Source organism: Seriola dumerili, unplaced genomic scaffold (genome assembly GCF_002260705.1).
Source record: "Seriola dumerili isolate Sdu_G_001 unplaced genomic scaffold, Sdu_1.0 BDQW01000161.1, whole genome shotgun sequence".
NCBI classification, from domain to species: Eukaryota; Metazoa; Chordata; class Actinopteri; order Carangiformes; family Carangidae; genus Seriola; species Seriola dumerili.
Window position 1 is genome coordinate 5,480,273 of NW_019174416.1, and position 14,029 is coordinate 5,494,301.

Genomic DNA, 14,029 nt, shown 5'->3' on the forward strand with positions numbered 1-14,029 from the left:
GCAGTCCCTCCACAGCTGACTCTTGGCACAGCTGAAGCAATGGGCCTTAAACCCACACAAATTCACACACACACACGCACACACACGCGCACACACACACACACACACACACACACACACACACACACACACACACACACACACACACACACACGCTGTGACTTGTAGTGATTTAAGTTCAAAAGCTGTTCTCGAAGGAGAAAAGGTGGTTTATTTCCACAGTGTGAGAAACCTATCAGAATGTTTCTGTGTCACTAAATAGTCCAAGTTCATGTTTGGTCGATCATTCTTTCTTTTTCCTGCTGGGAATGTCCTCCAAAATTAAATTAAATAAATTTTTAGATCATTCTGTGGTGGTCTTTCACCTCTTGCTGCCTTGTATGTGAGGGGTGATCTTACCTCAGGATGGGAATTACTTTCCTCTTCAGTAGCAGCATCTTCCAGGTTTGTGACCATGACAGGGAAATTGTCTGTGTTATGGAGGTGAGCCAAGCCCTCCTAATGCCCAGATAAAAGACATATGCTGTTAACAGCTTCTGCTTCATCAAATGTGTTGGACGATTGAGCATTCCCTAAAATAAAAATGCGTGCTGCGTACCTGTGCCTTAACTAATGCCATATTCTGAGCCGGCCTGGTCCGAGTCTATTCGTATAGCTTGAAATCACAGTTACAGTCTTACAACGCCCACATTATGGAGCAACAAATGTGGAGATGGGTTTGAATCTGCTACAGAAGAGTAAACTCAGAGCTGTGTTTTTTTTCTGCTGAAGCCAGGTCTGTTTGGGTGAAAGGATGTGAAGTGACGGGGGCAGTCACTCTCAGTGTTGCTACCGATGGTGTCGACATCTACATTCCTGCCAATGGACCAGACCACACTGGCAGCAGGCAGGACTGTCAATCGATCAACCAATCAGCAGATCATCAACTTGTCATTCACAGCAACTTCCCTTTTCTGTAAACCTATGCAAAGTAATAATGACCTAATTAGACTCACACTCTCTCTCTCACACACACGCTTACTGGCAGCTGTACTGGTACAGTCAATGAGGTGGCTCATTGTGATGAATGGATGGGTGAGGGCTTTCCCTCGTGTAATTCTCTCACCTGCCCCCGTTAAAATGTTTGGTTCATTAAGTCAAAGACTTGTGCTTGTCCTCTGAAAGTTTTCACATCCAGGGTAAATGAATTGGAAACAAATCAAATCCAAGAACCTACAACAATTTTCAGGTCATACTATGGGATCATTTTACATATCCTTGAACTAAGGTTTTTAGCTAGCCCTGGTTCCATGACACTTTTTTTACTAGTGGTGTGGCAGTGTCAGTCTGTCAGTCCACCACTTTGGTCGAGAGTGAAATATCTCAGCATCAACTAAATGGACTGGCACAACATGTTCATAGTTCCCAGAGGATGAACCCTAATGACTTTGGTGATCCCCTGACTCTTCCTCTCCATCAGCAGGTCACAACTTTCACCTGTGAAATTAACATCTACTGGACATGTTGGCAGAAGATGATGTGCACATATTCATGGTTCCAAGTGGATGAACCCTAACTTTGGTGATCCCCTGACATTTTTTCATTTCCTTGCCACCAGCAGTTCACTACATTTCACATATGAATTTTTTACATGAAATCCACACTTACTGGGAGAAGACTGGCCAAGATTTTGTACAGATAATAATGGTTCCCAGAGGATAAACTCTAATGACTTTGGTGACATCCTATTTCTGTGGCACCTGCATTAGATTTCTCATCAATTTTGGTATAGACACGTTCATGTTCCCCTCAGGATGAACTGTATTAACTTTGGTGACACCTTATCCTCTCTTCTAGACACATGTAAAATCAAATATCTGTCTCTCTGACATGTTCTTTTAACACATTTTAAACCATGGAAATTGTGGAATATCCCGTTCATCTGCCTGCTCTTTTCGTCTTTTAATAGGGACCATATTGGACTTCACACTCAAACATTTACTTTTAGACTGTGGGCTGTATCAACTTCTGTTAGGTTTCACAGCACGGACTTTTGGTGACTCACATGGTATGTCCTTCTGCATTTGTTCTGGGACCAAGAAAGAGAATTTCTCCTAACAAAACTTCGCCTTGTAGTACTGTTGCATCGTTTTTTTTCTCCCCCTGAATCTCACAAGGTCGTTTGGGCATTGAGAAAAAAAGACCACAGTTATGTTCCCACCTACACAACAGGTTATTAAATCTGTGCTAAATGAAAGCAAGTTAAGTTTCTCCTAAAGCGCCTGGTAGATTTTTTTAGGATGCTGGCTGAGAGGAGAGATGTTGAGGAGTGCAGTCAGCTGCCATCTGGCCCGGGCTGGATGTTTCAGCACCACGGACAGCGCACAGCCTCCGTCCAGCCTCAGCAGCGCTGCTCTATTATTAATGCTTTTGTTTATGGTTTCCAGAAAGAACCAGCTGATAAACTACAGCCCTTATAAGAAAATATGAAAGGATGACGTAGATATCACAGCACGTATGTAACCTTTATATAATATCCATGGGAATGAGTTGGATGGAGTTATATCATATCATCGTGGTATATGATTCTTTGTAACTAAAGGAATAGCCTTAAGTTTACCGTCGGTACATATGAAAGGAATTGCCTCAGTCACTGCTACCAAACTGATTTTACTACGAGGCTGAAGGCTTTAAAGGGCTGTAAAAAAAAAATCAATGTTCCTGAAAGCCGGTGATTTGTGCTGCTTGTTATTTTCTTGATCACCAATCAAAAGTCGTTCATCCACGTTTCCATTTAACACTCTCAACGGGGCGCATTTAAAGTCCCTGTAGGAGTGTTGCAGTGATTTGAAGGCCCGTGGGTCAGTGGTCATTGGTCCACGGGACCTTCAGGCATCTCAGGCTGTACAGCAGCCGCCTCCTTCTCTGCCACAAAAACGCCACACACCATTCAACCCGGCGGACTGCAGATGAGCCTCTCTCTACAGGAGGAGAAAAAAGGAAAAAACTTTTGGTCAGGAGAGTGCTTCAAGAGTCTGATGGGCGGTTATGTGATCTGGGGCTATAGTGATCATTGGTTGTGTATGGATTAGTCTATCGGTAAGTGCAAAAAGGAACGCGTTCTAGCCATTAATTATTTATATATTCCTGTAAAGCGGCGGGGATGCGAGAGAGACGCCACAGCGGCGAGGATCGCCCGCTCTGAACCGGAGGAGTCACCGGCAGATGATGTCCCAATGTGAGAGTGCTTCCAGAGGAGACGAAGGAGAGGACGAAGGAGGATGAAGAAGGGGGGAGAGGGATCGAGAGCGGCAGAGGTGGAATATAATGAAGTTGAGTGGGAAAGGACTGTGCACCGTCTTCTCCAGCACCCTCCTCTTCGTGTGCGCCCTGAGCGAAGTTGTCGTTGGATTAAGATGCGTGTCGCTGGGATCTACGGTGAAAGCGCATTTCCACCTCGGCGCCGCGGCCGGGGCTTTCTACTCCGGGCTACTTGTGGGAATCGGGCAGGTGCTGCTGGGCTCTGCGCTGCTCTGTTGCATGGAGAAACCCGGCTGCAGGAATTTCTTTCTCCTCGGTGTTGTGGTCTTCTTGTTAGGGGTCCTCACCGCCTTCTCCGGCGCGGTGGTGGACGGGGACACGGCTTCTCTGGTGGACAGGAAATATTCCCATTACTGCCTCAGTTCTACGGCTGTGAACCCTGCCTGCGAGCAGCTGAGGGATTACCAGCGGAGTCTGGTCATCTCCACTGTTCTCAGCACCTTGGAGTGCCTCCTCGGGCTCATCAACCTGGTGGTCATCAAAAGGTACAAAACAGCGCAGTTTTCTAGGAGCAGACAGTCTCAGAGACAGAGAGCCGGGGCGATCCTCTTCAGCGAGGAGCGGGACTGCTCCTCGGCGGATTTCCAGCCGGTATCTTACATCAATCTGGGTGTTTTTAATGTGTTTGACGAGACAGGTGCAGAAGTGCAGTGCGGGGGACACCCGTCAATCGAGCTGCCGGGATACTCGCCCACGGACCCGGAGCTGAATCATTGCTTCCCTTTCTCCTACCCGCTCCCCAGTGAACTGCCGCCCGCATACGAAGACATTTTCCCCGCTGAGGCATGCAACACATAGCCGCTCTGGAGCAGCCCCAGCAGCGCTCTCCTCTGCTGTGACAATCAGTGACTTTGTGCTTTAACAATCCCCCTCTCCTCCTCCTCTTCAACAAAACAACAGTAAGTTACACAGGAGGACAGCAGCAGTGAACTGACCTGACTCCTTCTCATTCTGATGTTTTCTTAGGCCACATCTGTCTGGTATCTCATATTGTTCATCACCAGTCAGACTGATGTAGAAGAACAGATCAAAGTGATACAGGCCCAGGCAGCGCAGGCAGATCAAGGCCCATAAACGCAACAGCTTGCTAGTATAACAAAAGCAGAGTTTGTGTTTTGAATGTTTGCTGTTAACATTTTTACCTGTGAATAAAAAGTGTATTTAACCTCATCTGACGTCATGAAGATGCTGCCAGTTCAGCTTTTTGGAAATCCGGTTGATGTTGTCTAAAGTTCATTTGCAAAGCTTTAAACAACTTTGTGGCTGCTGCCAGAAGCAGTTATTTACTAATTCATAAGTCAACATCATCTGGGACAGTAGCAGGAGTATCATTATCACCATAATGTTGAAAGAAAACACTCAAAAATGCTCCACATCTTAAACACCGCGTGGCATCCACTTTACAGGGACACTCCACTCATTTATTAATTCACTTTTAAAAAGTTGGAGGAATCAAAAAAGGCAAATTTAAAAAAAAAAAAAGGACACAGGAGCAGAAGTTGAAATATTCAAACTTTGTGGCTCTATTATGAGCACAAAAACACTGGATCCTGCATTTCCCATAATGCAACATGACAGCATCTTTCATAAGACACTGCTTGCCTGGTAAACATCTTTAAAGCTCCACCTGTTTATAATGCAGACTTTCTGCTATACATTTGTCATCTTCAAGCCCAAGCTGAGATAACCTGATGACATCACTATGAAACCATCAGTGTTATTTAATCAGACCGTGGAGCGTTTTCTTCCAGACGACATTATACAACTGTTTCCACAGGCTGAGTCGTCATGACCAGTAAACTGAACAGGATGAGTAGAATTGGTTGGAGCTTTCCTTACATGTTTCCCATCACAGATAACACTGGTGGCATTCATAACTGCTGTTAATGATATGAGCATGTGCAGTTTAAGAGGACACAGAGGGACACTCTGAACCATTTGCTTCAGAGTAGCAGGAGGTGTAGGTAATGACACAAAGTCTGTAATTTGTGGGGTCCTTTAATGCACTCCTCGATGGACCAGGCTGTCCTGATATGATACAGACTGAAGGTGGTCCGGCACTGTTTCCAATTTAAAAGAATCAAACTGTGCAGCACTGCTTCCCATATGGTTCCATGTGATGTGACTCGAAATCATTCATGAACTCCGGCACACACACAAATATAACCACATCAGCTCTCAGCACGGGTTCGCCTCGGACCATCAAAACCTTTTCAACCTCACTGTTACTAATTTCACTTAATAGCTATAGAACAGTGACAGAAAAATAAAATGACAGATTTGGCTGTGATCATTTTGTGCCCACCTTCAGACAACAGTGTTCTGTGGTAAATTAAATTGAAATGGTCCATTTTGTCTCAAATTAAAGCCCTCAAATGAACAGCCATGGCCAAATGTCTCTCCAGGGGCATTTGGACAGAAAAACTTTAAGAAGTATTTTACCGGCTCAGTGTAATAATCCTCCTCTTATCCTTTTCAAACCGTGTGATGATGCTTTCCACTCACTCATTCTACTTAGGTTGGGCTTTGCCTGCCAGAGCTGAATACAGGATAAGGCAAAAAATAAAAAATAAAACCTTCTCCTTTCTGCTTAAGTTTGCTGCTTGTAAAAATGAAGCTTCACTAAGATTAACTCAACAACCAACCAGAGAACAAAAGAGGTCCTAAGGGAGCTGACATCCTAAAAGTTTCATGGCGGGGGGGGGGGGTGCTAATGGTAAGAGCTCTGTGAAAGTCACCCACTGTGGCCACTGTGGCCGGGCACCAGCAGTGTCCATCGACCAGAAACCCAGAGCAGAAAACTTTAGGTTCAGACCACTTCGAAAACACAAGACGAATCCAGCAGCACAAATAAGGAGTGTGTCCTTGCCAGCAGCAAGTCATCAACCTGGAGCGCAGTCGTCCAGGTCAGCAGTATCACACCGGGTTTAATGAGTTAGCTGGCCTGGATTTGTTTCAGGGGGTCTGCTGTGTCTGTTTTTTTTTACTTTTTATTTTCAATCTGTGTGCAAAACTCCAGTGGCGCAATGGAAAGGTAGATTTAACTTTACCTTCAGAGGAAGTAGCTGAGAATGTTTTTCTGCTGTTAAATGTCACGTCTTGTGAAGACTATCACTCAGGTGGTCGGTGCAATGAAGCAATGCTGCTTCCATTAGATATTTTAATTAAGCATGGAGCTTGTTACTTAAGAGAAATGATCCAACCTTCAATAACTGAAGTCAAAATAAGATGAGAAAAGGTTGAGGTAAATAGGACTCGTGGTTTTACTTGGCTGCTTCTGAATGGGTTATTTAGAAGGAACGTGAGAGAAATGACCCAAAACCTCAGATGGTGAAATGAACTCTAGATGAATCTCCAGTCTGATGGTTCTATTACCTTTCTATTAAATCCCTGGAACTTTGTTTGCATTGAGAGTTATTGGACTGAAGATATTTTCCATTTCCATTGTCCAATTCATTGCCCGTTTAAGCTAAGACTATAGAGGTTTTAGATATTTCCAGAATGCACAACATCTCCTCACATATGGGACATTTCAAAACAGTCAAATATCCCAGTGGATTGTCCAACTGCAAATCAAACTCTGTATAAACATCATCACAAAATGAGGATAAAATGTTGATTATATCGTCAGACTTATTGGACACAATTATGCAGATTCCCAGACTAACATTTTCTGACATTTACTGCTAAAAACTATTGCACTGATACCATGGGGCGATTATTTGGCGTGTTTTCCTCCAAAAACATAATTAGAGCCTAAATTTGAAAAAAAACAAAACAAATAAAAGTAAAGGTCTCTTAAACAAAAGAAGGCCGGATTGAAATACTGAGTGATTTATTGAAGACTGAGCAGTGTTCATGCTTCCACTAGAATCACTGTGAAACAGCTCGATAAAATCAGCCATATCAGTCGCAGTTATACATCTTTTAGCAACATACTGTTGTTACTGCCATCACTACAGACTGCATCACATAGTCTGGAACTCATCGATTAAAACAACAGCACAGTTTTCTGTGGCCTGAGTGTACGATGGGACATGTTGGGAATAGTAAAAGATTGTTTGCAAGCACATAAATCGGATGTGACTTTGTTACACCAAGTGGGCTACTTTTCAAAATCATGCTATAATGTGGTTAATGGTAATTAATAAGTAGTCATTTCAAAAGTAAGTGAAAATAAGTACTTGTAGTGGGCATGAGTATTTTCATTTCATGCCACTTTATACATCTACTCCAAAACAATTTAGAGGAAAACATTGTACTTTTTACCTGTTTACACTGATGTGACAAATGTAGTTACATTTAGTTTAAGTAACAAGTTAAAAATATACATAATACAAAATGTATGATGAGCTTATAAATATGTTATAGAATAAAACTATTACAATTAACCCCACCTCGACCAACTACACATGAACGCACCAGTGATAAAAATCCAATAATATATCACACAAGCCTGTGAGACTCACAGGTGTCAATTTTCTCCATTTGTAATGCTTTTAATTTTGGCACTAGCATGACACAATGTTGACGAAATTTGATAAGTAGCTACATTTTGATAATCATACTCAGCCTATGTGCGTTTACGTAAGTAACATGTTGAGTTTTATACTGTGGTATTGAATACGTCCACTGCTAGCATTGTCAGCTAGCTAGCTGTACGATTACTTGTGTGTAAGTGGTGATATCAAGTTAGCCATCTGCTGAGTTACTTAGCTGCTTATCTGACAGAAGTGAGCTAACTAGATATCAAGGGAAGCACAGACTAACTTACAGTCTGAATGTTATTTTGTTCACACACCAGGGTTGTTGCTGCAACTCTGTGAACTTCTTATGTTTGGCTGTGGAGTTTCAGTGGTGTTTCTCTCAGAGACCGATGATCCCAGCAGTCACATGGGGACGAAACAGATCATCAGAAATGACCTGCTCCATTTTAGTGCATTGTCTGAACCAGTGTCACTGTAACACTGTCATGTTAAGCAGTTGGGAATTTAAGAGAGTAAAAGTGAGTGAGAGATTATATTTGTGTGTTACTGTGGACACTAGCAAACTTGTAAGTAATTGTATGAAGCAAACAATAGATTTTTGTGTGCTCAGATTTAATTGTTAACGTGATGATGATTTCACCACAAAACATAATTGATGTACTGGGATTTTGCTCAGGATGGAGGCACAAATATACTTCCACACTCTTCAAGTCAAACCAAAAACTTGCGAAAAATATCCAACCCAGAGAAACTCTGGGTTCAGTCTGAGTCATTTGACCCAGCATGTTGCACAATGTTGCTGCGTTTAAATATCAGCTCCATCAGACGTAATTATGAAATGACAAAGTGCGTTCACCCTCCCAACTAAGAGACGGAGAGATTAACTTTCTAAAAGTCACCGCTGTGGGAGCAGTTTATAACCTGCCGCGTATCATGACAAATGCATCTCTGCTCTGTGGTCATTAACAAATGTCACCTGCCTGCTCACGAAAGAAAACATGAGATTACACAATAACTCTACTGTGTATTTATCCAGCGGGGTTAACTGAGCCTGGAAGATCTTTTCCAACGATCCACTCTGAGAGCCTAGTGCAGCCACTGCATTCGACTGTTGGTCACCCAGCTGCTGTGACAGAGGAGGTTGGAGTTGAGTGCCTTGCTTAGTGGCACCTTTTCACGGGATGTGACCTGTTGACCTTTCTGTTCATAAACCAGCTTTTACAAGCCAAAATCTAACTTCAGACACCTGAATCCAGCACAGGGGGATTCTAACAGAGCTTGTTGATGTTGAAAAAATGTCATGTGTATTTTATCTCTGACTTTAATCACTAATGCAATATCAAGACTGCTTTAAAAGCCAGTGACAGAGTATCTGTAAGTGATTACTTCCATTAATGAATGAACAGATCATGGTATCCTCCCTACCACATGAAAAGTCCTGCTGCTTCAGAGTTGTAATGATTAGTAATTGCATTTTAAAAGAGCAAAGACGTGAGTTTGTAATGTAGGGTGGTCTATTATCTCAAGACCTGTGTTCTTCTCTGCGGTCTGGAGGTTTTTTTTTTTTTTTTTTTTTTTTGTCCCTCCGGTGGCAGATCCTTTGTTGGATAGCAGTGCTGCATTAGTGTAATGACAGCCTCCAGCTCTGGTCACACAAAGTAAAAACTGCTGACTTGCATCTCAAAGTTCCTCACTCGGAGAATATAGGAGAGGGTTTCTGCACAAGTGATTACACTGCAGATATTTGGATGAATGATGTACGTGGACAGGAGAGCACAGCCGGGGTGAGCCCTGAGGCGAGGAGGGGAGATCTGAAATGTCTTTGGTGCTACTTGAGACCTGATTAGACATTTAGCTCATTAACGTGTGTAACAACATCTTAAACGTTGTAATGCCACTTGTGAAGCTGATCACACAGAGAAAATAATTGTCGCGCTGCTGAGACAAACACAGGCACAAAGTGCTCACACACAAGTATCTTGCATTATATTTATTTTCTTCCATCTGCATACTTATCCAAATATATGTCAAGGACAAAACTGTCGGCCATACTTATGGAAAAAAAATCAATACCCCCTAAAAGCCTTTCATTAGACACATATCCATTTGTCTGTGTGCAGCTGCCAGGGAAACTTGTGTCTGGAAAAAATCCAGTGGCTTTTAAAAGCCAACGCTGGGCTTTTCCTGACAAAAATGTGGTTCATTACCTGCGTGTGAGCCTCCAAACCATCAGACCTGCTTGTTCCAGTTTCTCAAAAGCTTGATTCTTGTGTATAAAGTCTTTGAAGAATTTTTAAGTTTCTGATTTTCACTTTTTCTTACCAGGAGCAACAGTGTTTGAGCTTCAGCTTCATGACTGAATTCACAATGAACAACACAGGAAATGTTACAGAAAGTCAGCCTTTGCAGAGGCTTGAACATGGTTCAGCTGCAGACCTGCCTGTTTACCCTGTGCTCATATTATTTGTAGGTAATGAGGAACTTATGCTTTAGCTTCAGTTCATAAGAGGTCATTTAAATTAATTTATAGTCCTGGAGCCTACATCGTCCGAGTGTGCACTAAACGCTCAGTGGTTTTTCTACGGTTCAGTGAATTTGTGTTCTCTAAAGCTGGCTATGTTTTAATGCTACATAATATACAGTCCAGCTATCAGTGACTGATGCTCATCAGCAGTGGAAGATAATTCAATCACAGTCCACTTACTAGCTTTTTCCACGCCGGTCTTCATCAGCAGTCGGAGTTTGCTCAGTTGCCATGTAGATAAATCTGTTGATATGTGATCTCAGAACTTGTTAAGATTTCTAAAACGACAATAAATTATTATTTTATATTATTAATTCATCTGATTAGTATCATAATTTTGTTATTAATCGATCATCGGCATCATTTCATCAATAATATGTCAAAAACCTGCATCACAAGTTCCTGAAGCCAAAGGTGACGTCTTCAAATTACTTGTTTTTCATTTATTATTTGTTACCGAACATTTCCAACTGCTGCAGCTTCACATGAACACATTGTAACTGGCGACACAAGATTTGACTTTTGTTATGAAGCAGTCCCAGGAAGTACAATGTGTTTGTGAGTGAACTCAGCACTTACTGGGCCACTCATCAAAAATGCATCTACAAAACAAGACATTGGCCATTTTCATCAGTTTTTGACAGCGGATCAGTTGGAAGTACTGCAGGGAGTAAGAGAACAAGAAGGAGCAGCCACACTGAGCCGTTAGATGAAGAGCTCCAACTTCTCAGCCAGGTAACCAACTCCTCTAACTGCGCCCTGCTGTTCACAGACTCACGCTGTGTGCAGCATGAAATCAGATCACAGCTGCTCACACAATGATTTTCCCTGACTTCTTTATTAGAGCAACAATAGTTTGTTTTGTTGAATCCAGTGACCTGCTGTATTAAGCTGTATTTGCTGTTACCTCCTGTAACTACAGGTGTCGCCAAATTCATCTTCAAGATTGACGCTGTAACCTTTGAAGTAAGAAGCTGGACAAAACAATCCCAACTCAAGGTACACTTACTAGGTTTTAAAAAAAAAAAAAAATTTTTACACGCCTTGAACCATATAACACATTCTTCATCTGCAGCTGATGCCCCTGCATATCAACAGATCCATCTTCATGACCACTGATGAGGACCATGCCATCCGGTTGAAAGCTTCAGGAAAAGCTCGTCGGTGGACCTTGAGTTGGGAGGGCTTTGTCAAACTGCTCAGTCAGTAAGGAGCTTTAATGCTTATGTCTGAGACATGGATGAAGCAGTTAAAGGGGCAGTAAACACAGTTTTTCAACTTGAGTGCACAAATTGATACTGCAGGAGGTCGATAAGGTTGATCGATCAGTCCCAGTGACTTCGTGATTACTTTGCTGGGTGCTGAGATTTCTGTCTATTTTTCCTCCTGCAGTTTGTGTCAGAATAAACCTCGTCACCTACAGTAACATCTCCTGATTTAAAAATGCGATTTATTGAGAGTGGACGAACTCTGAGAAGAAGAAGTTGTACCGTCCTCCTGCTGGGTGCGGGGTTGCGGATAGCTTAGCAGCCCTTTAATAACCAACTCGGCTTCCACCATCGGTGAATCGCAGCTGGATGTGTGGATTAGAATCGACTCATCTCACATGGCGACCTGCTGAATTAATACTTAATGAATGCTTTTCCTCACTGTTGCTATTTAATTATCTTTTATACTCAGTATAAACCAAACTCCCTACACCAGATGTCTGTTTGTTCCACTTGTCTGCCAACTAATGAGCACCATTTGCCAGCAAGGTATTTTATATTATAGCTAACTCCTGGATAGTTTGTTCATCTGTTTCTTCATACTGAAAATTACGCTGTTAATGGAATTGCTGAGAGCCTCATTTCTCTCCTAAAACTTCTTCAAGAGTGCCAGTGCTATATTATTCTGAATATGGAGTGATTATATCAGTCCAACAAAGTGTTCTCAGCACATCTTGACATTTAAAGTGCAGCAAAAATACTCAAAGTACTAGTTTTTTTTTTTAAGGTCAGAATCACTTTTATTGCAGCCTGGACAAACAATCAAATCTTGAAAAGTCTGATCTAATGAATTTATCACTGAAAGGATCTGGCTGCAGATTGTCAAATGTGGTTCATGGAGGGTTAACAAGCAGCCTCTCCGCTGCTGTGTCAGTCAAACCAGTCGTAATTTTATGCAAACAGCAAGTGTCTCCCTCCAGGCTTCTTAAAAACTGAGAAGAGTTTTAGTGAGCTGGATTCCTCTCAGTAGCTTGGAACAGAAAGTGTGGCAGAGATGCAGTGATGGGAGAAGGGGAACCCTGGCAGCGTCTGCAGCCACAGAGTGAGGCGTGCGTCAATCAATAGCTCCTGCAGTGGCTGGTGTTTTCAGAGGGAGCCAGCTCTAAACTTGCAATAACCTCTTTGGCTCGCTGCCATCTGCCACTTAGCAGACAACTCCTGGAGCATCAAAAGAGCGGAACGGTGTAGCTGAGGTAAGGTCGCTTTCACAGGGAAAGCTCCAGCTCAGAGGCACAGCTTCAATTTAGTTCTCCAGCTGCTCTATTTCTGTAATTAGTTCTGTATTTTCTGCTGGACGGCCAGACATGGTTGGTCCTTACTTCACATGAAAGAGAAGTGAGGAGTACATACAAATCAATGAGCCTCAGATATGTATTCCAACAGCGTAGATGCTGAGGAGGCGCAAAATGCTTACTGATTCATGGCAACATGATTTATGCCCTTTCACAGCTGCCTGCACTTAAACACAGGTGCCTGATGATTTACAGAGACATCACACTGTTAAGGCAGCAACAGTCATCTCACACATTTTGTTTTTCTTCACAAAAGAAAAATTATCTTTCTATTATTTACTTTTCAGTATTGATCAAGGATGGTCCTAATTATTTGGATTCACTTCAACCTGCATTAACTGTTTTTTTGGCCACTTGGGGACAGTGCAAACAAGCTGTACTATTTTCATTTTAAACTGATATGGCAAATGTGTTAGCAAACAGTTTACACGTCCAGCAGGTAAGGAGCAACACTGTCATTCATTTATAGTCGTGTTTCTGGCCTCCTGACAAATATTAGTCCACTATGTTCTCTGTTAGCTCAGTCTTGGTTTCTACCAACTCCTGAGGGAATATGTTGCTCTTTAGCTGCTAAATGCTAACCAGCGAGTTGCTGACTTTGTCTGTCTGGGGTTTAGTGCTGGGCAGGTAGTGTACAGTGGGTTTATCTGACTCCTCTACACACAAAACAGCTGCGTGCTGCGACTGGGAATGATGCTGATGAGAGCAGTGAGACTGAACCCAAACAATAAAGTTGCAGGTCATAAAACCTGAACAATGATTTAAAAGATGCTAAAATGCTCCATAGGGCCGAGGGGAACTGCAGAGTCAGGTAATAATTCTTTGCAGGTTCACCACTATGAGCAACCCCTTCAACATGACACAGTCAATGCGTCCATTTTTAATATAAAAATATTGATTATAGCAGCTTTAATATAAGCTTAATGAGAGAAAACCAGTTTTAACCCAGTGATCTTGAAAGTTCTTAATATGATTTGCGGTCTGCAGCAGTGGAGCTTTGAAACAGATCTATAATTCAGAGGGTGAGACTATTTGACAGATAACATAAAAAACTGTTATGAAATTAACCAAAATATCTGCAGGAATGTGTTCATGTCTCACATTAGGTGATGGGTGCTGGACATTTTGTCTAACTAAAGACAACAATATGGATCCACA

The 14,029-nt window shown here is 42.3% G+C and overlaps 1 protein-coding gene across 1 annotated transcript in view; it reads right to left on the bottom strand.

Moving 5' to 3' along the window:
* Window positions 1-2,917: 2,917 nt before the first annotated feature.
* The window catches only part of pigg (phosphatidylinositol glycan anchor biosynthesis class G), a 70,601-nt gene continuing 59,489 nt past the window's right edge, over window positions 2,918-14,029 (bottom strand). The window contains exon 13 of the mRNA XM_022751883.1: window positions 2,918-2,960. Coding sequence (XP_022607604.1) covers window positions 2,930-2,960 — 31 coding nt within the window. The 3' untranslated portion in view covers window positions 2,918-2,929. The remainder of the gene's footprint in view (window positions 2,961-14,029) is intronic.